General features: G+C 40.1%; 1 protein-coding gene across 8 annotated transcripts in view; it reads right to left on the bottom strand.

The window, feature by feature from the left end:
• PPFIBP2 (PPFIB scaffold protein 2) overlaps window positions 1-26,780 on the bottom strand; it is a 171,392-nt gene that overhangs the window by 19,513 nt on the left and 125,099 nt on the right. For 5 of the 8 annotated variants that reach the window (XM_075188066.1, XM_075188065.1, XM_075188069.1 and 2 more), the window contains 10 exons: window positions 20,979-21,071; window positions 18,939-19,050; window positions 18,002-18,034; window positions 12,698-12,759; window positions 8,236-8,311; window positions 5,181-5,287; window positions 4,271-4,335; window positions 2,490-2,558; window positions 2,308-2,368; window positions 280-321 (listed from right to left, as the gene is read on the bottom strand). In XM_075188066.1, coding sequence (XP_075044167.1) covers window positions 280-321; window positions 2,308-2,368; window positions 2,490-2,558; window positions 4,271-4,335; window positions 5,181-5,287; window positions 8,236-8,311; window positions 12,698-12,759; window positions 18,002-18,034; window positions 18,939-19,050; window positions 20,979-21,071 — 720 coding nt within the window. The remainder of the gene's footprint in view (window positions 1-279; window positions 322-2,307; window positions 2,369-2,489; window positions 2,559-4,270; window positions 4,336-5,180; window positions 5,288-8,235; window positions 8,312-12,697; window positions 12,760-18,001; window positions 18,035-18,938; window positions 19,051-20,978; window positions 21,072-26,780) is intronic. The other 3 variants (XM_075188067.1, XM_075188072.1, XM_075188068.1) reach the window with 2 other exon arrangements.

The raw sequence follows: 26,780 nt of genomic DNA, 5'->3' as shown, positions 1-26,780 counted from the left end.
TTCTGCCAGAGGCTGTGCTACCTAGTAGTGACCGACAGGGTGGTCAAACTTTTGCATGTGCCATGTTTTTGATAAGTCATGTTTAAGATTGTACTCCGCAGAGGTTGTAATAACATCCTTTCATTAGAGCTTCAGCGAGATGAGCGATTTGACACCCGTCATCCTCAACAAACATATCCAGTAATGTAAGAGGTAAAATTAATTGTTATTTTGACAAACACCACACCATATAAAATACAGTAACGTACAACACAACAATGTTTAATAAAGTTAATATACCTCAGGTGTTACAACAGGCTCAGGGATTTCCCCATCATCATGCTATGCAGAGTCAAGGAGGGAAAGACACAGAAGGAAGAGTGACAAGAACAACCGGTTAGTATTGTGTGCAAATACAACATTGTGAAAGGTTAGACTATGGATTCCATGGGCATCGGAGATGCCATCAGCAGATTACTATGAGCTCTGTGTCAGGACTCACCAAGTTCTGTGGCATTCAACCCTTTTACTCCACAAGACCTCAATGAGAGCAGTCAACATAAAACTGAGTCCTATATGGTCACAGTCATTTAAAGGAGAAGTATATCCTTTATGGTGCTCTATATTACAGCACAGTCTACAGGTGGAACTGAATACACTGGATAATAGAGTATGACAGGGCAATAAATACAGCGAAATATTAATCCTTGTATCTTTCCTATGTAATTTGAATAACATTGACTATTACAGGTATATTCAGTTATAGCCAATATATTTGTTTTTAAACTATAGTACATACTAATAGTAAAGTATACACTGAGGTCAAAAGTAAAAAGGTTGGAATTATGCCAGATTTATAGGAATTAAAATCCTTAATGATAACACAAAAATAACATGCTCACAAAACAGAATTCAGTCTACAGATATATAACATCCCATTTCTCAACACACAGAGCTGACCAACACTAACGTACAGCAGTGGGTGACATGGATGACAGCGATGAATAGATCCACAATACAATCAGTGATCAATCTTCTCCTCTTATGCTATATGCAATCTACAAATCTGTGTGTGAACTGAGGCAGGAGAGGGAACACAGCGTACCCCCCAAGAGAATCGGAATTTAATTCCATAGTGGTGTTGGTGGTCAAGTTGAAACGACACTAAGGATTCTAAATATAACTTTGTAAAACCATTAAATGAGAACTTGTGTTATAATAATATTGTATGCAATAAACCCCTTTTCTCTCAAACGATAAGAGGAGAAAACGATTGTCGACACAGCAGCTGCCCAATCACTAGGAGGACAACCCTTCAAGAGAACAATTGTTCTTTTTCCAATGAGAAGTGTCAGGTTCAACACCAGTGAGCGAGGGCTTCTCACAAACTGCTGGGACCCACTAGTTATGAAGAGTAGGGGGATTATTAAAAAATACTATTAGCTGGCAGTTTACTTTAAACCAGGCCTGTCCAACCTGCGGCCCTCCAGATGTTGTGAAACTACAAGCCCCAGCATGCTTTGCCAGTAGACAACCTGTTGATAGCTGGAAGGGCATTCTGGGACTTGTAGTTTCACAACATCTGGAGGGCTGCAGGTTGGACAGGCCTGCTTTAAACTGTAGCAAGTTACCGACCTCATACTACAGAAACTGTGTATACTATTTAAGTGCTTGTATTAATTAAACTAGAGAAGTAAGAAACTCTATGATAACTGTATATGACGTATAATAATTAGTGGTCATGCTGCAAACTGTATCCCTCCACCAATTAGGACACACTCATTTATCGGATAGTCATGCATGCGGCTTTCTAACTACAGGAATCCTTGACACACGACGGTGGTAGATGAATAGTCTGTAACGTGGCATACGTGGAGTTTGCAAACAAGCTTTACTCAGCACAGGAGGTAAATGTCCAATATCACTAAGTGCTGATATTGCAGTCAGCGTGTGGTTAACATTAGAACTTTCAACTTATCAATTATAGCTGTGAATCTATTGCTACAAATTGAACAAATAGTCAGAATTAAGAACTCCAAGGATTGTGCTATAACCCAAAACAAGTGAGGTTTTCTGTGATTGGTCTAACATGCATTAAAGGATCAATGGTGATATCCGATTGGTTGTTACGTGTTACATCACAACTGTGCTATATGCATCTTGTTCTTCAATAATCCCAGGTATGTTTATTCTGTGATAAAATACTGCAAACTACCACCTGCCTGTACAGAAAACCTTCTCTGTAACTCATTGCTACCTGGACAGTGACCAAGAGAACATGTTGATTTATTCTTGTCTCTATAGCATTTCATTAACAGATTATTGTACCTTTTCTGCAAATCCGATTTGCAAATCTTCCAAACTGGTGGAAAGTTTCCTGGGCTGAGCTCTATAAAAGGAAAATAAAAATAGAGTAAACGTTTAGTTTTATGGAGTGTCAAGAATAGAAAGTTATAGAAAAAATATTTTCATATATCAGAGAGTTTATTGGGCAACCAAACAGTGTTCACCTGTTCCTGTGCTCCAAGTTCTCTTCTTGTGGTGAACTGCAATGTTCTGAAGGACTAGGTGTCCCAACGCTGTCAATAAATAGTAGGTTCTATTATTTAGATTTTCATAAAAGCTTCTCTTCATCTCGCTATATTGACATCAAACAACCAGTTAATCTTTGGCCTAGGCCATTTATGACATAAAAATGAGCAGCTGGATTACAAATGTCTGTTTATGGTGGTGAAGATTAGGCCATATAATTCTCTTATACATTCTTCTTCTATTGACATAAAAAGTCTACACACCCTTATTGAAATTGCAAATTGTGTTTGTGACGTAAAGACAGAAATGGCTTCAGAAAAGGAAGATGAAAGTCTTGGGATTGTGGAATGACCTAAAGAGAGATCACTTTATAATTTGTTGGACCTTGAAATTTTTTGGCCAGGGAAGTGTAAAGCCCTGGGGATAAATTTATTCAAGCTGCGTGTTTGAAAAAGTAGAGATGTTGCTTATAGCAACCAATCAGATTCCTGTTATTTATTTAGTACAGTCTGCAAAATGACAGCTAGAATCTGATTGGTTGTATGGGCAACATCTCCACTTTTTCAAACCCGCAACTTGATAAATTTACCCCCAGGTGTTCAAAGTTAATAGAGACTTATTCGAAGAGACCAAATGCTATAATAAAATCAAAACGCACTTTCACAAAGTATTGGTTTGGGGTGTGAACACTTATGCAACCAGAGTATTGTAGGTTTTATATTTACACTTTTTCCTAAAAATTGTCTATTTTTTTACTTGATATTGCTGGTTGCAAGATCACATTAAAAAGGTGGGAAAATGTCTGACATGATTCATCTTAATTTCTCGCTTTACTTCACAAACACCTGCAATTTCAATGAGGGTGTGAAGACTGTGTTGTATTCTCTGTATCTTTTGAGCAAAGACAGAAATGGACCCTTCTCCATAAACTTGCCCACTCATTACAATGTATTCCCTTTTTTTCATTATAAATCTGTCATATACTCAAGAAATGCATTGTCTAAAATAATCAAAGTTATAAGCATTCTGGAGTTGAATATTTATATAAAATAGCTTTACGTTGAAGGCTCCATTAAGAATATACTGTTCAGCACAACCCTGCAGAATGGATTCCACCGTTCCTGTCTACTTACATTTTTTTTTATTCCAGACTGGTCAGCTTAGAAGGAGCAGTGAACTGTACTAGAGGTGTTGCCCATAGCAACCATTCAGATTCTAGCCATCGCGTTCTAGAATGTACTGGAATGATAGCCGATTGGTTGCTATGGGCAACACCTCCACTTTTCAGAAGTTTTAGTAATTCTACCCCCAAATGTATAAATGCAGTGTTGTTTGTACATGTCTTGACATGCATTAAAAACACATTGCAAATGCCAGTGGGTACATACCATTAGAAATGCAAAACTGGAAACCTGCCAGGATACCGCATCCAATTTAGGGAGTATTATAACACTACAGTACAGGACAATGGTATCACGGCACTGGATCATGTGTTACACGATATTAATAAAACAATACATAGTTCTGGCTAGTAGAGAATGTACCACTTGCATTTTTTTTTTTATAGTTAAGCATTAAAGAAAAACATAAGAAAAATATTCACTGTTCATTCTTTTCTAATATTTCTCCCAATATATAACGAAGACTTTTTTGTTTAGTGATCGTTATGAGAACTTCACAGAAAAGCAAAATAAAAAGTAATCACGGAGAAATCACTGTTCTAAACATCACTCTTTACCTAGTTGTCTGATGCTCTTACCCATTTTCTAAGATGTTTTGGGGAGGGGATGTCGGCACAGTTGGTGAGGACACAGGGGAACACACCTAAGAGACAAATTAAATGCATGCTTTTTATTGATGTGTTTAATGAACAGTAAATTGACCAGAGTTATAATATATTCTAATGTGAATTGTACAATATATCACCAATGTTTAACATCTTTGCACAGTGTTTACAAGTGGAGGAAACAAAATATCAGCAATGCAACTGTATTTGCAAATCTTGGGTGACAATATATAACAAAGCCCAAAAAGATTACAATGTTTCAGTCATTTGTAAGAATGTTGGTGGGCCACTTAAGTTACTGGCTTAATGCAGGTACCACTGTGGTCACATAACATACATAAAACTAGACCAAAAAGAATATAAAACCCTTCATTATACATGGGTATAGAATACAGTGGTTCTCTAGTTTGGCACACACGGAGTCAAAGCAAGGTAACAGGGTACATGGGAACAACTCAGCGGTGGTCCCCGTGTCCAGCAGACGGGAGCCCAGCAGTGGTCCCCGTGTCCAGCAGACGGGAGCCCAGCAGTGGTCCCCGTGTCCAGCAGACGGGAGCCCAGCAGTGGTCCCCGTGTCCAGCAGACGGGAGCCCAGCAGTGGTCCCCGTGTCCAGCAGACGGGAGCCCAGCAGTGGTCCCCGTGTCCAGCAGACGGGAGCCCAGCAGTGTTCCCCGTGTCCAGCAGACGGAAACCCAGCAGTGGTCCCCGTGTCCAGTACACGAATAGTGAACTTTAATTTAGTGCACGCTGTATCTCAAATATATTTTTGTATGCTTTAGAAACAAGTATCTGGTTTATTGCAAGTTTACAATTCTCTGGCCCAAAGAAGTGACTAGGCACCAAATCAAAGTGAATACAACACACAATATTTACTCGTATTACCTCTGAATTTAGTAACTCCATAGACTGATTATTTTTTGGAATCAATTTCTTTATTGTAGCTTCAACTTCATCTTCACTGCATGTTGAAAGTAATCTTTCAGAAGAGCCTTAAATAAAATGACACACACAATTTAAGTCCAAAACAGAATAATAAAAAGACTTAGCACAGCTCTCCAATATGTTGATTTGCAAGATCAGCACCTTTTGTTATAGCTTATGAACATACAACTTTGACAGACATAGGACTAATGCCAGATCATACAATATTCTGGTCAAAGTGTTTTTTTTTTTAGATTATAGAACTGTTAGATTTACTGTAAATAAACTGCTGGATTAAGATTTTTCTAGAGTAGATTTGATTTTCACAGCAAAGCAAACAGGGCATACACACAAAAAACATACAAGGGCATACAAGGTTAAGAGAATAAATGCAGACATGAAAAAACGGTGGAGGGGGGAGAGTTTAAAAGCCAACGGGAAGAGCCGAGATAAGAGGAACAAGTATGAGTGAAGATCGGAACAGTAGTGAAAGTCTACCGGTGTGAGAAGTATATATGGGAGTAAAATAATATTATTTATTATTATTATTATTATTATATGGGTTTTCAGTGAGTGTTTACGAAATAGGCAGGTTGTGGGAGAGTGTGATCAGATATGTTGACAGCGGGATGGAGAGGTCTTGTAGTTGGGAGTGAGGTGATCAGAAGAAGATCACAGAGGGCATGAAGAAAAGTATTTAGAGATGGGATAGATGGGTGAAGGGAATGCAAGAAAGGAAGAGGTTGCAGTAGCCCAGGTGGGAGATCATGAGGTCGTGAATAAGAATTTTGGTTGCCACTTGGATAGAAAAAGGGCATATTATAACAATCTTCTGATGGTTGGAGACTGGATGTGAGGAATAAATCAGAGGGTAGAGTCAAGTGTGACAACAAGGCAGCGGGCTTAGAGGACTGAGGAAATTGTGGTGTTTTTGACTATATTACCCATTATAAAAGGATTTCGAGTTAAATATAAAGCTGGATTAGAACGTTTTTCTCATAAGTTTTTTCACTTTGCAAAGTTCTAGATTATAGAATTAATGTCGGTCATCAGAATAAGACCACGAAGCACAGATATACTAGAGTGTCCCAGTAAACGCAGTACATATCATGCTTCATTACACGTGTTTAGGAGTGTTCAAGGTTATGCTGATGGAGCAGAGTTTATTGTAGCATTACATATATTTTACAATTATTGTGCTATCTCCATGATAAATGTTTGTAGCTATGACATGCTGTAATAACGTTGGTTCACAATAGGATGTAAACTCCAGTCTATCCAATCTATCAGGGTCAACAGAAAAAGAAATAGACTTTATCATGAAATAGGCTAGTACACAAATGGATAAAACTAAAGGAAATCATTTGTTTACTATATTTAAAAGGTAAAAGGTTTTATGTAATTATTTAGAATATGCTTTTAATTTCACTTATCTTTTACACAACGTTGCCAGCTGAGTTTTACATTACAATGTACACAGGCACAGAAATTCTCTTTAGTAAATTGTAAAGTTCACATTTCTTCCCAATAAACAAATACAGGCAAATAATAAACATATGTCAATAATATTTAAAAGCTGCCATTGTCTCAAATTATAAAAACGTTGTGCAGCTGGAACAGGGTTTGGAAAGCAATCTAGAATGCACAAGACTGCTTACTGTAAGACTTGCAAAACATTGGCAGAAAGAAGTTACCAAGTTGTGTGCAATCAAGGACCAATAAATCTAGACTTTCTTCTGTACCAAAAATATTCTTACAGGAATGTACTATATACACTGCACTAGTTTACCAGTAAAAATCATAGATATCTTTAATAGATGGAATGCCATAATTTGCTCTACAGAATTAAATTAAATTATTTTCAGAATCTACCCTGGCAAAAAAAAAATAAACACTACAAATGAAATATAATACCTTCTTATGGGGCTGCCATAAAATTCTATATTGTAGATCAACAAAAATGTCAGCCTATTTTACTGTCACACTGGAGATCAGCCACTGTTCTCCTAGCAATTAAAAGTAGCTTATTTAAATCGGATTTGGGAAGATTTCAGTAGTTGAACCATTTGTTTCATATGACTGTATCCCAAAGCCCAGGTGTTGCTAGTCTAAAACACATACATTCACATACATCAACATTTTGATATCTCCAAATTATTTTTCATAAAGTCTGTTTGGTATATTATCCAGCTATAGAACTGGTGAACACTAAGGGGTATATTTACTAAACTGCGGGTTTGAGAAAGTGGAGATGTTGCCTATAGCAACCAATCATATTCTAGCTGTCATTTTGAAGAATGTACTAAATAAATGACAGCTAGAATCTGATGGGTTGCTATTGGCAACATCTCCACTTTCTCCAACCCTCAGTTTAGTAAATCTAGCCCTAAGATTTAAAACAAAACTAAAATAAAAAGATAAAAAAGGACTTTCCTTTTGCATCAACTTAAAACTGGGGGGAAAAAACGACGTTAAGGGGGCAGAAGTGTCAAACTTCTAAGTGAATGGTCTGCAGATTCCAAGGTTACAACTGCTCTGCATACATTGAATGGATTCACGCATAGGAAACCACCACTAATGCCATGGCATATTTGTACGGTGATGATCCTCTCTGCAGTATTAGTTTGCCTTGGACAACAGGGGTAAAGATATGGGTACATTTTCAAAATGTATATTTTTAGGCATAGTGGTGCAAATTACAGAAAAAAACAAGTTGAATGTATCAACTTAATTGCATACAGACATATATTTAATCTCCCTGTATCACGGTCACTGAAGCCTCACATCACTACTGTGTGCTGTTAGACACCCTTATCCTTCCACCATTGGACCCTCAGTCTGTGGGCAGTGTCATATCATGCAAATCTATCTCCCGTTGCTGTGATCATTCCTATTTTGCGATTGGCTAATAAACAGGGTACAATAATAGGTCCAATACATATACAATAATAGTAAATGAGTCTGTACACCTGCAGAAAACACTGTTAGGCACCAGTCATGGATAAGAATACTTTACCATGTGCTGCCATCACAAAGTTCTTCACCCGTCTATATTGGTTTAGCAGCACCGTAAGTTCCTCTATTCGAAGGTCCTGTAATAGTAAATTTAAACCATATTTAAAAAAATAAAGCATTACCCACAAGCAATCCAATACACAAAGTATTTTCATATATACACAATCCCTCTTAAAATATTATGTTTTGGAAACGCAGGTGCTACCCACTCAGACTGTTGCCTTCAAGAAACAGAGGGTCGAGTGGTTGTGACTTGTGGAATCTACGTTTATTCTCATATGTTTGGGTCCCAAACCCTGAGCTAGACAGGCCGAGGGTTTTGTGGAATTCTGTGTAGACTTTTGGCTCTACCTCACTAGGATGTTGGAGTTGGGCTGCCAGGATGTATGGTGAAGTCTACGTCCGACCGTCTGTGTGTAATTTATGTTCACTCCTGTCCATAGATACTTATCCTGGATAGATAATCTATTTGTTTTCTACACATACCCTGCTCATGTTTCAAGATGTTTATCATTGTCCTAATGGAATCACTGACCAATGTCCGATTGTTCTATCTGTCCAGCTAACTAAACCAACTCTATCTCATTGGAAGCTGCACCCATTTTTGTGATCGCTATTTCCAGCAAACGACAGAATCTTGGATCAACTACACATCTTGTTAGTTGTAACAATCCATTGAATCAGAAAGCATATGGGACAAAGCATTTGTCTATTTTTAATACACCATTCATCATTTTGATAACGATGAGCGCCATATAAACTCCAGCCGCATCAAGTTACGCTCCGTGTCAATATGCGGCTGCATCAAGATATGGCCTTAACTGTGTGGAGTTTGTATGTTCTCACTGTGTTTGCGTGGGTTTCCTCCAGGTGCTCCGGTTTCCTCCCACACTCCAAAACATACTGTTAGGTTAATTGGCTGCTATTAAACTGCCCATAGTCTCTTTCAGTCTGTGTGTGTGTGTGTATGTTAGGGGACTTAGATTGTAAGCTCCAATGGGGCAGGGACTGATGTGAGTGAGTTCTCTCTGCAGCGCTGCGGAATTAGTGGCGCTATATAAATAGATGATGATGATGATGATGAAATACAAGCTAACAAAACTAACTTCTCTAAATCAGGACGAATGTGTAACATTGTGAAGGACTTCCTTTTTCTTATATTGAATTGTTTTGATTCACACAGCTACACTTGTAGTATAGTATGTAGGGCCTTTGTGCTATATTTTAATATTTACATGATTTAATAAACTGCTACAAATAATAAAAATGTGTCCCATATTGGCCAAATGGATATGTTCTTTCATTAGTCTGACTTGCACGATGCAGAATAAGGCTCATAACGGTTAGATTGCTGTGGGTTAAAACACGCTGTGCTATTCATACCATGTATCTTACATAGATGCAAATTGAGCACAATATCCAGACACAGTCCCTGGTTTTGAAGATCTGGGGGGTTAATGTATTAAGTAGCGATTCTAGCAGATCGCTGATATTCGGCGACTTTGCTAGCGTGATTTAAAACGGCAATGGATAGCTTGCCTTTAAATCCATTGCCGTTTTAAGTTATGCTGGCAAAGTCGCATAATATCCTATAGATTGTAAGCTTGCGAGCGGGGCCTTCTCACCTCTTTGTCTGTTTTACCCAGTTTCTTTATTAGTTTACTGTGTTTGTCCCCAATTGTAAAGCGCTACAGAATATGTTGGCGCTATATAAATAAATGATGATGATGATGATGATAATATCGTAGATTTGCTAGAATCATTACTTAATACATTTACCCCATGGAAAACTTATGTGCTGAAAATGTCACCACTTTTTCAGTACTGACCAACTGTACAATAAAATGCAGTTTTTTCGATGAAAGATGCAATTTTAGCATTTGTAGTTATTCTCTGGGCTTTATACTGTTTTATTAAAAAGGAAAAAAAACTTAAATAAAAAAAAGGTGTATTATAACCAAATTCCATATGCATGACACGATGGGGACTGTATTGTTCCAACAGCATTGACGAGCACTACAATACCCATCAAGTAAATTTACTCATTTGGATTAAAACAAACTTTATAAATAAATCTTCCTCTTCAATAAGTAACTTTGAAATCTCAGAGAACAAAAATATATGGTAAGATCTGCATATTACTGGCAAAAAAAACAGGAATTGTACTGTACAGTTTTACAATAGGAAAGAAATAGGGACATTTCCAAGCCCAAATCTTTAAAACCCAGGGACTATCCCTGGAAATTAAGGACAGTTGACAACTATGCAAAATCCTTCAGAACAGACGATTCTACTAGAAGTGCAATATGGCAAGTTTACAATCACGGTCTATCTTTTGATACCTATTACAATACAGTGGAATATTAAACTACCAAATGTATGGCAACAATTGCAGACTTAAGAGACTGTAAATTGAACCTATGCAGATAATTGATTCCAGGACTTAGAGCTGTCAGCTTATTGCTTAAATGTTTCCATGTGACAACGTGTGCCAGAGAAGACGCCACGTCTGTGCTCACTCAATGCCTGCCAAGCCCACAGCCGAACAAAATACAGTTACTTATCATTTAAAGTGTCCCCATCACCGGCATGCAGTGGAGGCAGACTTTTGTGAGCTGAACCAATATATAGTTAGTTAATGGATACAATGTATGCAAAGTGCTTCAGTAATAAACACCAGCCCCCAGTGAATTGATAAGGTTAATATTAATTCTGCACAAAAAAGGGCTATCATCTCTGCAAGTATCTATATGTAATTGTGTATTACTATAACATAGATGATTATTTCCTGGTAAGCTCTTATCTTTTTAACGCTACCACCAACTAATTACGTCCCCCTGGAGCACTGGCATTTCATATTAATTACATTTTCTTCCTTATTGTACTCTACAGAACACAGGGCAGCGGGAAACCAGCAGAAACAGAGTTTCTGTAAAAACGTATTTACAAAGATGGAGTATGACAAGTAACAGTGGATGAGAAAGTAGGAAGTCAAACTGGCAACGATTACTATACAATAATATTTTAAAAAAAATCTATGATCATTTAACAGCATAACTGAAAAAGAATAGAGATTGATAGACTAAAGTCATTCTTTTGACCAAACTGTACTCCACAGGGACTGCAATCAGCAACCAACAAACTCAGACTGCAGTCATTTGAGCTGCTGTGGCGTCAATGGTGCTGCCACTGTGTATGAAATAAAGACTGTGAAGCTATCAGTCATCCTTTGCCTGCTCTGTTAGTGAAGCAGTGCTTCCTAACATGGTATCCTGCCGCTGAGGTGTAAAAGAGAATGGTGGTCTTATCTAGATAAATATAAACACTTAGTCAGGTAAAGTATGTAGCTCTGAATTGATCAGACATTGGAGACCTCATGATGGATGAGAAAGCAGAGCCCCCCCCCCCGCCAATCACTCTAGATTGGAAAGACATGTGTTCTGTGTATTTTGTGTTGTGTGCAGAGGTTCTTAGGATTGTGCAAACATTGGCCCTCTCCCTTGGCACTGTTGCTGAAATGGAAGGGGCATGTGGGGGCAACAGTATACTGTGGGCAGGGAAGCTGTACTGTAGGCATGGATGTGGCACTTTTTACCGTTAGCATGAATGCTGTACTTTGGGCTAGGGAGCGAACGTTACGTCTACTTGCATTTCAACTGTATTCTCATCAGAGCATGACAAATGCGTGCAAATACAAGATATGTTTTTCCAAGATCTTTTTCCCAACATTGGGAATAAGGCAAAACAAAAAAGACTAACTGCAGAGAGGAATTGTGTTGTAAAATATCAATTACTCTTTACATCCCTTTTCACAGACCCAAATGCCTGCAAACAGGATGAAAAGAGCATTGGTATGAATTCAGGCCTACAAGACCGTTTTATTGTCACCGACTTCCATACAAAACGTTACTAACCCTCCACTAGCAAGGGTAGCACAGCCAAAGACACAGCCCCCGGGCTCACGGCCGAGATACAGCCCCCCCAGGGCTCACGGCCGAGATACAGCCCCCCCAGGGCTCACGGCCGAGATACAGCCCCCCCAGGGCTCACGGCCGAGATACAGCCCCCCCAGGGCTCACGGCCGAGATACAGCCCCCCCAGGGCTCACGGCCGAGACACAGCCCCCCCAGGGCTCACGGCCGAGACACAGCCCCCCCAGGGCTCACGGCCGAGACACAGCCCCCCCAGGGCTCACGGCCGAGACACAGCCCCCCCAGGGCTCACTGCCGAGATACAGCCCCCGGGCTCACAGGAGAACTAGGGGAAACACTCTTCTTGCAGTATTCGTAACTGGAAAATGGGTAACAGGCCAAAAAGTAGCCAAGCCTCCCCAGATAGGCATTACCCTACAGGCAATGGCAAAGGCTACAAAGGTAAAGCATAAAACAAATCCTATGCTCTCTTTGAATAGTGTTGCCCTAGGCATGTGGATTATATTATAAATACAGCCCTGATGATGTCACCTTTTCTTCATTTGCAGCCAGCAGAGTCTCCATGCCCATCTTTAGCCGATGCACTTCTTGATCTGTTGGTGGAAAGATAAATATGTATTACATTTGCATTTTTCACTATAAACCATGTAACAACAACAAAAAACAAACAAAAAAAAACAACAATTGAATTAAAGAACAATCAAACAACACTGTGATTACATTTGGTGACAGCACATATTTTTAAGACATTGAAGCAGTGAATTAAATACATTAAAAGTGAGATTTGCAATCAAGTAAAACAGAAAACAATATGGTATAATTAGGTCTCAGCTGGTCCATGGCCAAATCATCACCATTTATTTATATAGCGGAGGCAAATTCCGTAATGCTTTATAATTGGGGACAAACACAGTATTAAACAAACTTGGTAACACAGACCAAGGGGTAAATGTATCAAGCTGAGAATTTTCCGGCGGGTTTGAAAAGTGGAGGTGTTGCCTATAGCAACCAATCAGATTCTAGCTTTCATTTTGTAGAATGCACTAAATAAATGATAGCTAGAATCTGATTGGTTTTTCAAACCCGCCGGAAAACTCTCAGCTTGATAAATTTACCCCCAAGAGGTGAGAAGGCCTTGCCCGCAAGCTTACAGTCTAAGATGTAGTTGTTGAACAGTTCTGGAATCGAACTTAACACCCAAATAAAAAAACATAGAGGACATTGTTTCTTCATGTATAGAATCTATTGGAGTCAATCAGTGAAGAGTCAATTAGCAAAGTATGTTAACTAATAAGGGGATGAATTTTAGAGATCTGTGATTGGATAGATACAATTTAAATGTCCCGCACGTTGACATCTGGGTTTGCCTTGAAAAAGCATTTTTTCCAGCAAAATCTGTCTCGATGTTAAGCTGTATGCACAGAGTTCTAACAATATGCAATAAGAGGTGAAAGGATAGGACAGTGTGTCAGAGATTGTCACGAGAGGACCGATTAGTTCAACACAGTCCATCAATAGAGTGGAACGCTGATCAGGCAGCCAGCAATACACCGTGAAAGAACGACATAGACCAGGACGAGAGCGGACACATTTGTTTTCTTTCAATGATATTGATGTCATAATTCAAACATCTGGAGATAATATCATACTTGCCAACTCTCCCGGAATGTCCAGGAGACACCCGAAATTCGGGTAGGTCTCCCGGACAAGCAGGCAAGTATCCCGCATACGGCAACGTGCTCCTCAAAATTACGCAATTCGCTTTGAATCGCGTCATTTTGGCCCTTCCCGCGACAAAAAGGCAGTTTGTTGCAGGGGACGGGGCCAAAATGAAGCGATTCGCCGCGCCTTCGCCCTTCCCACTCTCCAACCGCGCCCCCCTGCCCGGGATCTCCCGGAATTAAGTTTCCAAAAGTTGGCAAGTATGGATAATATAGGCTACTATGTTGTAAACAACTAACTTATGTATCCACCTAGCTAACAAAGAGTAGAGACTGCATTGAAAGGTTAGCACCCTGCAATCCAACCCAGCACAGAGATTTTAACATCCAATAATAGGAGACTGGTGAGATATGAAGTGGAGTATAGTACCCATTATTTATAAAATGATAAAGGATGGAAGCTCCTATTTCTCATTCTATCATCACCCATTAGCCTGAACACTTTGAGAAGTTTTGTAGAACATTATTAAGGTGAAATAACCTCTTTAGAATAAAATCTACAATTTGATGATCCATAAAACAAGAGGCAACTCAGCAAACTATAAGAACTGAGATGATGTAACATAATATCAGCACATTCGGCAATTTTATTTTCATTAATTATTCACACAAACCACTATTATTTTACCGACTTTAAATGATTACATTTTAAGTAAAATTTAAAGTTGTTTTAACTATATGTATTTAATCATACTATGACATAGTTGTCTACTCTCCCGGAATGTCTATGAGACTCCCGAATTTCTAGAAGCTCACCCAGACTCTCAGGAGAGCAATGCTACCTTCCGTATCCCGCCCACTTCCCTAGTGACGTGCGTGGGGTGTCGTGATAATGCGATTCACAGCAAATCCGCGTCATCCCGGCCTAGCCCCCCTTCCCCCCCCGTTGCCTCATGCAGGTTATCACGGCACTGCGTTGCGCAAGAGCGGAGCCAGGATGACACAATTCACCCCGGTCACGCCCCCTGCACTTGGCACCAGGAGTTCCCCTCTAGAATCTCTTGAAGTGGCCTATAATGTCGGCAAGTATGAATTATGGACACTGTTTAAGACACACACTTTTCTGAAACCGGACCCACCAGGCCTCTATAGCTCACTGTCCCCTGTTAGCTTTAATACATTAATGACAAAAGAACCTGAAATACATACAGCCCTTGTCATTCAGAGCTGCCCAAACCACAACTCACTCCGGAACACCGTTAATGCTCAAGGGTCCATTTACATCAGTGCATTCCCTGCGGGCAACAGGTAATACGTAGATGTCTTCAGACTCACCAATGATAAATGCTCTTGCCCAATCAACTCTCGGCACACAGAATACAATCCATGCTGTATTTTAGACAACCGAGAGCTGTTGTCATAAAGATTGATGAACACCGAGGCATTTGCATTTTACAAATTCTAAAGAGCTTTTCTGTGGGTAACACTACCACGGCCAGCTCTTTGATGCTCATGGATCCCGCTGCTGCACAGCAGCTGACAATTTGAAGTACTTTATGTCAGTCATAATGGAAAAAAAAAATTTCAAGACATCTTTTGCCTTGGGGGCATGAAGTAGATTATAACGGGTGGGATGTTGGTTAATACAACTCTTAGAATAAAAATAATAATAATTTAAAGAATAACAGACACTCGATAAGCACAGCAAAACGCAGCTCAATGGTCCACCCAGCACACATCAAGGTGCACGTCTAATTCCTGACTTTTCCCAAACTAGAGGTGCACCTGTGTGTCTGGAGAGGTGGAAAAAGCTAAAAATGTGCACTGCACAAACGCGTTCTACTTTACACCACGCATTTCATGAAAACCTTTTCAGTTTTTCCCTAAAGTTATGATCAGTTTCGCTTAATTAATGACTTAAATGCATCATGAGAAATGGACATGGGAGAATGCTCAGAATACGCCTTGCACCCCTCCACAAGAAAGGAATGACTCTCATGCCCCCCCCCCCCCCTCTGCCTTTCTATCTAAATTAATCCCGTTCTACAGAATGGCGTCTCATGTTCACACTGCTACACAAACCAACCACAGCCTGCTCCATCACACATCCAGCGGTGCAAACTGCAACTCCTCCACTAATGCCACCATCTTTCTAAGCAATACACTTTGGTGGAAACCGGAGCACAATTCTGGAGCACAGAAGGACCAGGCTGGTTTTGCACATTGTAAAATGATCTCCAGTGGAGGCAGCAGTTTTGTGGGCTCAACAAATATATATGAGAATGTAGAGACGTGGCAGAAGCACGCAGTCCCTCGTACCTTTGTGATGTCACTGGTTCCAAGGGAATGGATAACCGGCAAACGCATAAACATTCATTCAACCTACCAAGAGGTTGCTTCCACCGTGTGCAAGAGGCAGATACACTTCAAGCCAACATCTGCTTTCTTGGCCAACTGTAACTTATGAAAATAGTTCCACAAAACCCCTTGTCATCGGTTATACAAATAATTTTATTTCCCAGAAATTGTATCCGCAAGAAAGCACTATAGGTGAATTACAATCACAACACTGTATACAAGCATATATAGTATACACAAGTAAAGATAATGCTGCTATAGCCAACTGCAGATTATATTATGCAGATTATCACATTAACAGCCAGAGTCTACTGGTTATAATGGGTTAGGTGTAATATTTTCAGTTCTACTCTGGAAGTAGTGATACAATTAATATTCAGTAACAAAAGCACAGTTACAATGTATGTATTATTGTAAATAACACATACCCTGCTGCACTTTATAATGATATCTAAATATACCTCAGAGTTCTAGGACCAATATCTACAAAAACTCAAACCAAGCCAACATTAAATTCCCTTTAACACTCCACAGCAGAAATACTGGTCCTAGAAATCATGAGGGCTGTACTATCTATAGTAGCTCTGGTTTATTCAGTATATATAATCTATACAGTGGCAATGACAGGATTTTCATAGATGATTCTAAAATACCTATGCTATGCTTATGCATACTTACAAATTCTCAATATTATAGTATTTTACTTCTCTGTAGATGCATTTAATCACAGTGGGCCTGAGTCTTTAAGGAAAGTTAAGTAAAAAAAATTAGTAACTTTTTAACCTGGGCAAAACCATGTTACAGTGCAAGGGGTGCAAATTAGTTTTATTACTTTGCACATAAGTTAAATGCTGTCTGTTTTTCATGTAGCGCACAAATACTTCATAGCTTTATTTGTACATTGAAATTTAAAGTTGATCTAGGACATGCCCTATCCCAACTATAAATCTATCCCCACATTTTAAATTTACCCCCCCTCAAATGCAACATGGTTTTGCCCAGGTGAAAAAAGTTCCTCATTCTTTTTGCTTAACTTTCCTTAATGAATGAGACCCAGTATCCTGCAAAGAATGAAGGGATTTTGCAGTACTAGCAATATTGTTCAGTCTGACGATAGCTTGGACAACCTGAGCCTACCTAGGTCACTAGCCCCAGCTTACCCTGACAGCTATCATCTGCTTACTCACTAGCAAAGCATGCTGGGGCTTGTAGTTCCACAACACCTGGGGAGCTACTGGTTGTCCAGGTTTGGTGTAGCGTATTCAGAAAATTTCTCATGTTCCAAACAAAAATGCAAGCAAAACGCTCTGAAATATCTCACATTGGGATTACACTACTACTTGTGTACATGGAGGCGTGCAGGCACACAAATCAATGATCCTATTTCTTGCGGTACTTTTATCATCGCTTGCTTGCTTTGCGTTCGGTTTGGAACATGGTCGCAAGCAAATTCTCCGAATAGGCTTGTCTGCACAAGTCCTTAAAACAACCCATACAGTATTTCTCAGCTACTTGTATAAAAACAGGCACACCGGGATTTCAACAAGGTCAAACGATGGAAAAACATGAAACAAACGTCTGGCTCATTCAAGATGTATGAAAACGGTGACGTTAATTCACCAACGCTTAATAGAGTGATTATGCAGAATCAGGGGGGGGGGGGCAAGCTAGGGCAGGAGGAAGCACGAAGACAGAGTTAGCGGCCTGTTTGCTGCTAGCAAATTACAAATTAGTGACATAGAACAAAAGGTTATTGCAACAATGTAGCATTACAGACAACAGTGGAGGACAAGAATGAATAATGACAATGGCTTACGTTTCTCTTTTATCCTCCTCCTAAATATTTCTTCTACGTGATGGGAAAAGGTAAAGAAAGCAAAATAATGCAACGTTACATGTTTATGTAATATATGCATGGTTTATCCTAAATAAAATAATGGTGATTTTAGTGTTCACTTTACATTTTGGAATGTTAATGACCCCCCCCTTCTTCGTGATTCCCTTCTCCTATGTTGCATTGAAGGAGAAACTAGAACAGGTATTATGACTGCTAAATAGAATAACACATTGAAATATGCTCTAAGAGGAGCTTATGAGTCTTATATCTGTTGAAGCAGACTTTTGTTGGCTGGTAATGAGAAGAATCTGGCCATAGTCTTATGGTTTATACTTGGCAGTGCCTAGAGAAGTTATTACTGGATGCATGAAAAGAATATTACAGTAGGTCTTGTTGCAAGAATCGAAAGGAAGCTAGCACATTATTAATGACGGGTATGGCAGGAAAATTAAAGAATAGTATATTGGGTATATTGCCATTCTGATTGTGCATCTAGGACTATCTAGAGCAGCTTTAATTGGTCAGCAGCGAAGAGAACCTTGAACATGTTTTATAGCTGATAACGAACAGGAGACTCGGCCAGGTCTAACTTCCGTTACTGGGAAGAGGATGGCAAGACACGCTGTCTAACAACAAGGGGAATCTAGAGCATTCATTTATAGTAAATATGTAGTAGTGCCTAGTGTGAGTCTTATTGCCAGGTACTGAGTTTATCTAAGCAATTATTATGGAAAAATTAGATTAAGTCCAATTGGAGATTTGGGTTTTTTGTTAGTAGCCAACTATGTATAATCCGGACCCTGGTTTAATAACCAGGACTTATTCATTCCGTTACTCATCTTCACAGTCCTGGAAAATTCACTGCTTGTCCAGTCTCGGCATGTACAACTACAGAATAAGATATAACACACGTTACCTCTTTCGGAAGATTCGTTTTGTGCAATGGCTCTTGAGGAAATTTGGCTTTGTAGGCGAGAAATCTCAGCATCTTTCAATGCCAGCGTCTCCTGTAGTTGTGCAATTTCAGCCTGGAAAATAAAGATAGATATTAAATGAAATTAACATAAATACGAAGAAAAGGGTTCTTGTGGCACAACGTAGGAAAGGCAGGAGGGGCTATATTGGGAAGTGCACGAGTTAGCAATCAGACAGAATGTTGGGTTCTAGTTTTAAAAACAAAAGAAGAAGTATTCACAAAGGGAATATTGTGTACTTTTGTCCAGGACAAATTCAATTGGTTTACATCCTAGATATTAAATATTACATGTTCCATCTAAAATCAAAATGCATATATTATGTTTCTGATTACATGACAGAACAAGTGATAAAAACCATGTATATCAATTCCCCTGCTCATGAAGGTCTAAGTTACACAAAAGATGAAGGGGTAGATGTAGTAAAACTTCTTAAAAGGAAAAGTGGATGTGTTGCCCATAGCAACAAATTACATTCTAGTTATCATTTATTTGGTATATTCTAGAAAATGATAGCTAGAATTTGATTGGTCGCTATGGGCAACACTTCCACTCTTTTTTGGTAGAAGTTTTAGTAAATCTAACTCTAAGTGTTTTGTGGCTACAGAGCACACGGCAGGGTAAAAATATATATATATATTGATCAAAACCGATTCTGACAAACAGTAGCGGCTTTCATGGAACATAGAAAAAAAATGCCAGGAATAAATGCAATAGGACATTGTAACCAGCCCTATAGGACGCCAAACATTGCAAATTTTCATTTGCTGCTGGGGAAGTATTTTTAATGGTGCCAAAAACTTCAGTATATTTTTCCTTCTTGTAACTGAACGATGCCAAGACCTTCAGAACAGTTTTCTTTCAAATGACTTTGAATATATGACTTGTAGTGTTTTTATTAATATTTTTAAATAAAGTTTTGTGAAATAAGTTTTGGTAAAAATGCTTCAGCCGCTGCAGACAACTGCACACTCAATATAACAAGTATAGACGTCTACACCGGATCAGTCTTTGGGCTTAATCTGCTGTGGTGAGAACATGTCCATTTAGAGACCTTGGACCTTGGGGTAGGACATGTCCTAGATCAACTTTAAATTTCAGTGTAAAAATAAAGCTATCAAGTATTTGTGTGCTATATGAAAAAAAAACAGCCAGTAATTAACTTATGTGCAAAATAATAAACTAATTTGCACCCCTTGCATTGTAACATGGTTTATCCAGGAGAAAAAAAAAACCTTACAAATTTTTTTGCTTTGCTCTCCTTAATGACTCAGGCCCCTTGTGAGGTTCCTACTTGCAGTCCTAGCACTAAAATGCAAACTGATAAATAATGCACACTTGCCGACTTTCCTAAGCTGCCTGGGGGAGGTTGGCTTTTCGGTGGGCGGGGCTATGCATATCACGCTGGGGTCAAATGCCGCGATTCTCTGAGAATCGAGGCATTTTGCATCGAATTCTATCTATTTCACTAGAAAGTGGACAGATGTGGGAGGCTGCCACACTCTCCCGGAAGTCTGGAAGACCTACCCGGAATCCGGGAGTCTCCCAGACATTCCGGGAAAGTTGGCAAGTATGAAATAATGTGGTGCGTTACGGACAACACTTATGATCAACAAACGCTTCTAGTGCTCTACATAACGTCTGAGCCAAGCAATCTTCAGAAAGGTTGATGTAAGACTAGCGTCAGAAAGCCTGAAGCCTATTCCAAGTAGAGTAAAGTAAGTCAAGTTCCTATTACTTAACCATAAGAAGAGTGAATACACAGGTTGTTTTGGCTCATACCTGTCCAAGAGCAACACTCCTTATGCAAAGGAATTGCCCGAACTTCAGAACTACGGTTCCCAAGATGCTTCGAGAGCCAGCGGACCAACAATCAAGGTCAGACTTTGGCAGCTGGCGGCTATCCACATTTTGACCTTTAGTTCTCACCCTGGCTTATTATCAGTTATACAGGGAAAAAAAAGACTAAATTATTCACTCACTTTTGTTGCCTTGAGTTTCCATTCATATTGCGTTCTCTCGTTCTCCAGTTCCTCCACTTTGATTTTCAGGCTTTTGAGTTCTTGTAGCAGCATCTGTGAATAAGACCAAGAAAGGTACTCCATGAGTAACAGGCGAGAGAGAGACACAAACACTGCCACACGGTAAAGGCACAATACTTAGAATGAGCATTGATACGTAGACAAATCAACCTCATGCAGTAAACAACAAGTCAGCACTAAAGCAGCAACACACTCTTCACATGGAGGCGGCCTGTCTGCACTTGAGTCTGATGTTATTCAATGATTACAAACATTCCAACCAATTTTCAGTCGTAAATGCATGACAACATGTTACAGGGTTCTGGGAGCTATATGTTTCAGCGAGTCAGTGGACAGCTCCAGGCCACAATCATTTTATTTGTTGCTTCCAATGGAAGAGATAAATTAATTTAAAGTACTCTGGTGGAAGAATGGACATTCTAATTCACTACAACATGAGCTAAGAGTTATCATGGCTTAGAGATCATCATCATCATCATTTATTTATATAGCGCCACTGATTCTGCAACGCTGTACAGAGAACTCATTCACATCAGTCCCTGCCCCATTGGAGCTTACAGTCTAAATCCCCTAACATACACATACACAGATAGACAGAGACTAGGGTCAATTTTGATAGCAGCCAATTAACCTACTAGTATGTTTTTGGAGTATGGGAGGAAACCGGAGCACCCGGAGGAAACCCACGCAAACACGGGGAGAACATACAAACTCCACACAGATAAGGCTATGGTTGAAAAATGAACTCATGACCCCATTGCTGTGAGGCAGAAGTGCTAACCACTGAGCCACCTCTTATTGGTATATACAGGCTTAGTCTTCATACCATTAGAGTACCACTAGCTTGTGATTCCATCCCCAGCTGCCTACTCTTTCAGACACACAATGGCTTGTATATCTCATAACTAGCAACTGTTTATATAGTTTGCAATGGAAAACATGTATTTATAATTGTAACATTCCTGTTAAAACGTGGACCTGGCTCTCCTAGCATAAACAACAATACACTTACCGGCATTTGATTTGTGGTTAGAAACGCAAGTACAAATGCTAGTGGCAACGCGCGTCAAATGCGTTGGTTGTCAATAGCGGTTTTACTCATGTTCGTGAGGTGACCCCCCCCCTCCCCCATGTCAATCATTTCCAGTAAACTCAAGGAGTTGAAGCAAGCAGCATCGACACATGCAAGTAACAAAACGAGACAATGGTTTCCATGTTCAGACCCGTTTACATGCGTTGGAACAATAAAAAGGGCTAAAACTCAATTTGGGTCTTAAAACATTTTAAATTAGTTTGATTAGTATCAATTAGACAGATTGCACGCTGCTTTTATGATGAATTCTATCCCAAAGTTTATAGATTCCAGCATTCTATAATGTGTTCTTGAGTCAGAGACAGAATCCCAACCCAGAAGGCCAAAAATAGGTCTAGAATTATATTTAACACAGGTAGGCAAGACTATTGAAATATATGTTATATCTCCCATAGACAAAGGACATATATGAATGGAGTGAAAATAATTCTGCATTCATTCCCATGATGAACATGATGGGAAACGAAGGAAAAATTAATTTACCTTACATTATTTTTTGGTGTGTAACACAGGGTATTATGAGGCGAGTGATCTTGGGCCTATTATCACAGATGCATTACATTGACTGTCTTCCACAACTCTCCAAGAACCTTACCATCCAATCACCATGTGACCCCGGGATCTTGTGAGCCCCGTATTTACTAGAAAGGAAGAGCCACGAGGTAGAGATTCAAAAATTGTCAACAGGGATTGTGTCCTTAAGGTACCACTCCAGCAATTGTGGGGCACACAAGATGCCTGCCCCTGCCCCCTCTCAAGTGGGAATTGTACATTAAGAAAATGAATCCTTGGGAAGGTAGATTTGCAAACAAATTAAATACATTTTTAGTTTCTACTTTTCCCCCCTGAAATCATCTGTTGAAACCTCAGAAACACATGATTGCTGCAGTATGGCATACACAGTACTTATTGAAACCCAACTTTTCTTAAGCTGGGTACAAACTATAGAAAACGACTTCGGATGCCATTTCTGTAACTATTTTACCAACGACTGAAGGTCCCGATGGTCATGCAGATTCATGTGTACACACTTACACGATTTACCTTTAGATCTGTGCTCTTCATCTGTCATAACCATCGGCTGAAAAGATTGTGACTCTACACACTCTATAGAGTTCTGCCTACACTGCTGGTGGTGAGTGCGTACACACTTCCTAAAAATCACGATCAACGATGGAACAATGCTGTGCAAATGTGGAAGTTTATAAAAACCAAATGAACAGATGTCATGTGCTCTGGTACAATAAAACATGATCGTGGCAGCGTACACCATACTTGCCAACTCTCCTGGAATGTCCGGGAGACCCCCGAAATTCGAGTCAGTCTCACGGACTCCCGGGAGAGCTGGCAAATCTCCCGCATCCCGCTACTGTCGTCCCAAAATGACACGATTTGCGGTGAATAGCGTCATTTTGCCCCCCTGCGACAAAATGTCATTCCCGTCCCGGGGGTGGGGCCAAAATGCAGCATTTGGTCGTGCCCCGCCCCCTCCCACCCTCCAGTCACACCCCTCTCCCGGAAAGAACTTGCCCAAAGTAGGCAAGTATGGCGTACACACTCATGGAATCTCTGACCAAACGGTCGTTTATCATGTTTTCTGCACGGTAATTGCATCGGTGTGACTGCACCAATAGTTTCCATGGTTGCAAAGGGCAGGTAGTTATTCTTAATCTGTCAAATGTTTCTGGGGTTTAAACGGGCAGATGTTCTATTTGAAGCATCAGAAAGTATTCCTGCTTCAGTACCCAGTATAGTAACTACCCTATAACAGGCTCTGCAGCTCCTTCTGAGAGGGTGAGGTCTCCTTAAAGCGTGACCATTTCTCATCTTCATACAAACAAACAAATAAAATGTACTTATTTTTTTTACAAACCACAGCAAAACAAAGCATTAGAATTGTAGTTTAGCTTTTTAGTACAGTACTTTACAAAAGACATAATTCGATGATTTAGGATTCTCACAACAACAAGCAGTTTGCTAGTAAGAAACTAAAATGCATTTAGTAGTTAAATTAAATAACATTAACAGGTTTCTCTTCCAGTGATGGAATCCAACTATGCACTTACATGGGTCAAATTTAGCAGCATAGCTGCAAATGTGCTGTATTTCATAGCGATTCGACATAAGTTACGACAAATCCAGCTACAGTGTGCAAACTTCCACCTGGACAAATCATGTTGCGATGCAAGGGCTACAAATGTCATGTTTTCTGCATGCAGGGATCATACTGGCTGCTTTTTCATGTATCAAACAATTGCTGGACAGCTTTATTTTTACACTGCAGCTTAGGACTGAGCTAGGACACGGGCTCTCCCAACTCCAAATCCTTCTGCATATTTTCCATTTGTCCCCCCCCTGCAGCACTAATTGGATTTACCAAGGTGAAGTATTGCCCTCTCCAGCTTGATTAACTCCTAACGCTGGTTACTGAGATTATTGCACATTTAATTTTGTGCTAGTAAATTATACCCAATATGAACATGTAACCTGTATACAGTATACGCATCCGTTTTCTGTCCTGATACAGTGTTCAGTTCCCTAGTCTAGTAGTGAAGGACTATTGACATAAATATAGCATGCGGCACTGTAATGTCACTAATCCTTCATGACTTGATAGGCTATAATATTATTGGTATTCGTTCAGCACACAAAATGCCTGCCTCTACGAAAATAGGCAATGGGGAGCACTCACCCGCGCTCCCCAGGGGCGCACACAGGGAGGGTTTCTGGGTCTCCAGAAACCCCTCTGTTCCGCTAATGAAGTGCCCCACCGCGGACGCTTCCTTGACAGCGCCGCAGCTGCTATATAGTACAGTGCTGCCGAAACTGAGCTTCTGCGCGGCTCACTTTTTTTTGCGCACCTGCTCCCGGAAGACTCCCGACTTGCGGGTATGTCCCCCGGGAGAGCAAGCCATTCTCCTCCAAGCTGCCCTCTTCCTAGTGAAGTGCCCGCCCCATCTACACGTGTAATTCACCTCCCGGTCAGAATCGCCCAGTGGGGGGTGGGGGTGGTAAGTCTGACTAAAGTGCTCCAAAATGCACAGAGACACCTGTATTAATACAGTGCACAAAGTGTGAGGACTGTGTGAACCGGACTGCAGCAGTCTCAATGTTCTATTCAATCTCCAGCTTTGTAGCAATTAGATCATTCCTACATAAATGTAGTAATAAATGGATTGAGAGAACAAGCTTCAGGTGTTATTTTTTTGTCTACAAGTCTTGCGTGCAGCACATTAAAACACAACCCAACCAAAGCCCATGCAATGTTCAGAATACTTCTCATACATCCTTCCCTTCACAACCGGGGCACTTCGCCGGCGGCTCAATAGGACAACTTGTGTTGAGGCGGAGAGGCTCGGTTAGGTCAGATAGGCTAGCACGGCATTCCCTCTCTTGAATCTTAGTATTGATCTCCAGCTGGAGTTTGCACATCTGCTCCTGAAGCTCATTTATCATATTGACTACTGACTGCGGAAAGGCAAGGGGAAAAATAAAAGCATGACAAAGACCATTCTGAAACTTAATACATGTGGATTATAAAAGTTCACCAGAAACACAAAACTTATAAATAAAAAAGGAGAAGTAAGGACTCATAGTTGGTCACCTCACGTCCCCATCCAAGACTTCCTGAACTGGTCGTCATTAAACGTCCTTGTATTTAATTATAGATTAAAAAAGGAGACTGCTGCCCCATTTAAATCTTAATATTTCTGCTTTGTTGCGGTTGAAAAGTAAAATGTATATATCAGCTTATCTGCAGCACAAAGGGTTAAATGTTTCCACTTATACAACTAAATAGAATTAGAAGAAAAAATAAATAAAAAAAAATTAAAAAAAAAATGTAAAATCATGTAAAAAAATGCTTTATTCAAATCATAAAACATTTTTTTCCAATAATTTTCTTCTGTTATTGCCCCCCTGAGATGGTGATAACAGAACAAGTAATGCGGGAGTACAATACTTGGTAAATAGGCCTCACTGGCGAAACTTATGTAAGCAGCCCTTTGTTACATAAGGGGAAGCCCTATTATTAGTGAAGATGACCGTTATCCCTGGCCAGAGGGGCTTCTCGCATTTTCAAATTAAAACTCCTGAGCCCCACTTACAAGGCTCTCTCCCAGTCTACTGCCCCCTATATCTCTGACCACCATTCACACTCCTGCCCGCTCCCTGCGCTCGGCCAATGACCGTCACCTATTCTCCACTCTGGTCACCTCTTCCCACTCCAGAATCAAAGACTTCTCTTGTGCAGCCCCCTTCACTGGAACGACCTCCCTCGCTCCATCCGTCTCTCTCCTAATCTGTGCTCCTTCAAACGGGCACTTAAAACTCACCTGTTCCTCAAAGCCTACCAACCTACCACCTAACCCCCTCATCTTCTCCGCTCGTTCTCCCCTCTCTCCTCCCGGCCCCCTGTTCTGTCCCCACATATTTCCAACTGGCCCACTTTGTGCCCGAGTTTTATTTATCCTCCTGTAGGATGTTGAGCAGGGCCCTCTTTCCTCCTGTCTCTAGACCTGTTATTCTGCTCCGTCTTTACTGCATTAGCCTGCCTGGAGTTTCTGAAGTTTTTGCATTTTTTGTTTATTGTTCAGTAATGTTTATTGTTCAGAAGCGACCCGTGTGACCATGCCCCCAAAACGCACCAT

The sequence above is a fragment of the Mixophyes fleayi genome, chromosome 10 (genome assembly GCF_038048845.1).
Source record: "Mixophyes fleayi isolate aMixFle1 chromosome 10, aMixFle1.hap1, whole genome shotgun sequence".
NCBI classification, from domain to species: Eukaryota; Metazoa; Chordata; class Amphibia; order Anura; family Limnodynastidae; genus Mixophyes; species Mixophyes fleayi.
Note: the sequence above shows the minus strand (reverse complement) of the source record. Positions and strands in the feature narration are given on the sequence as shown.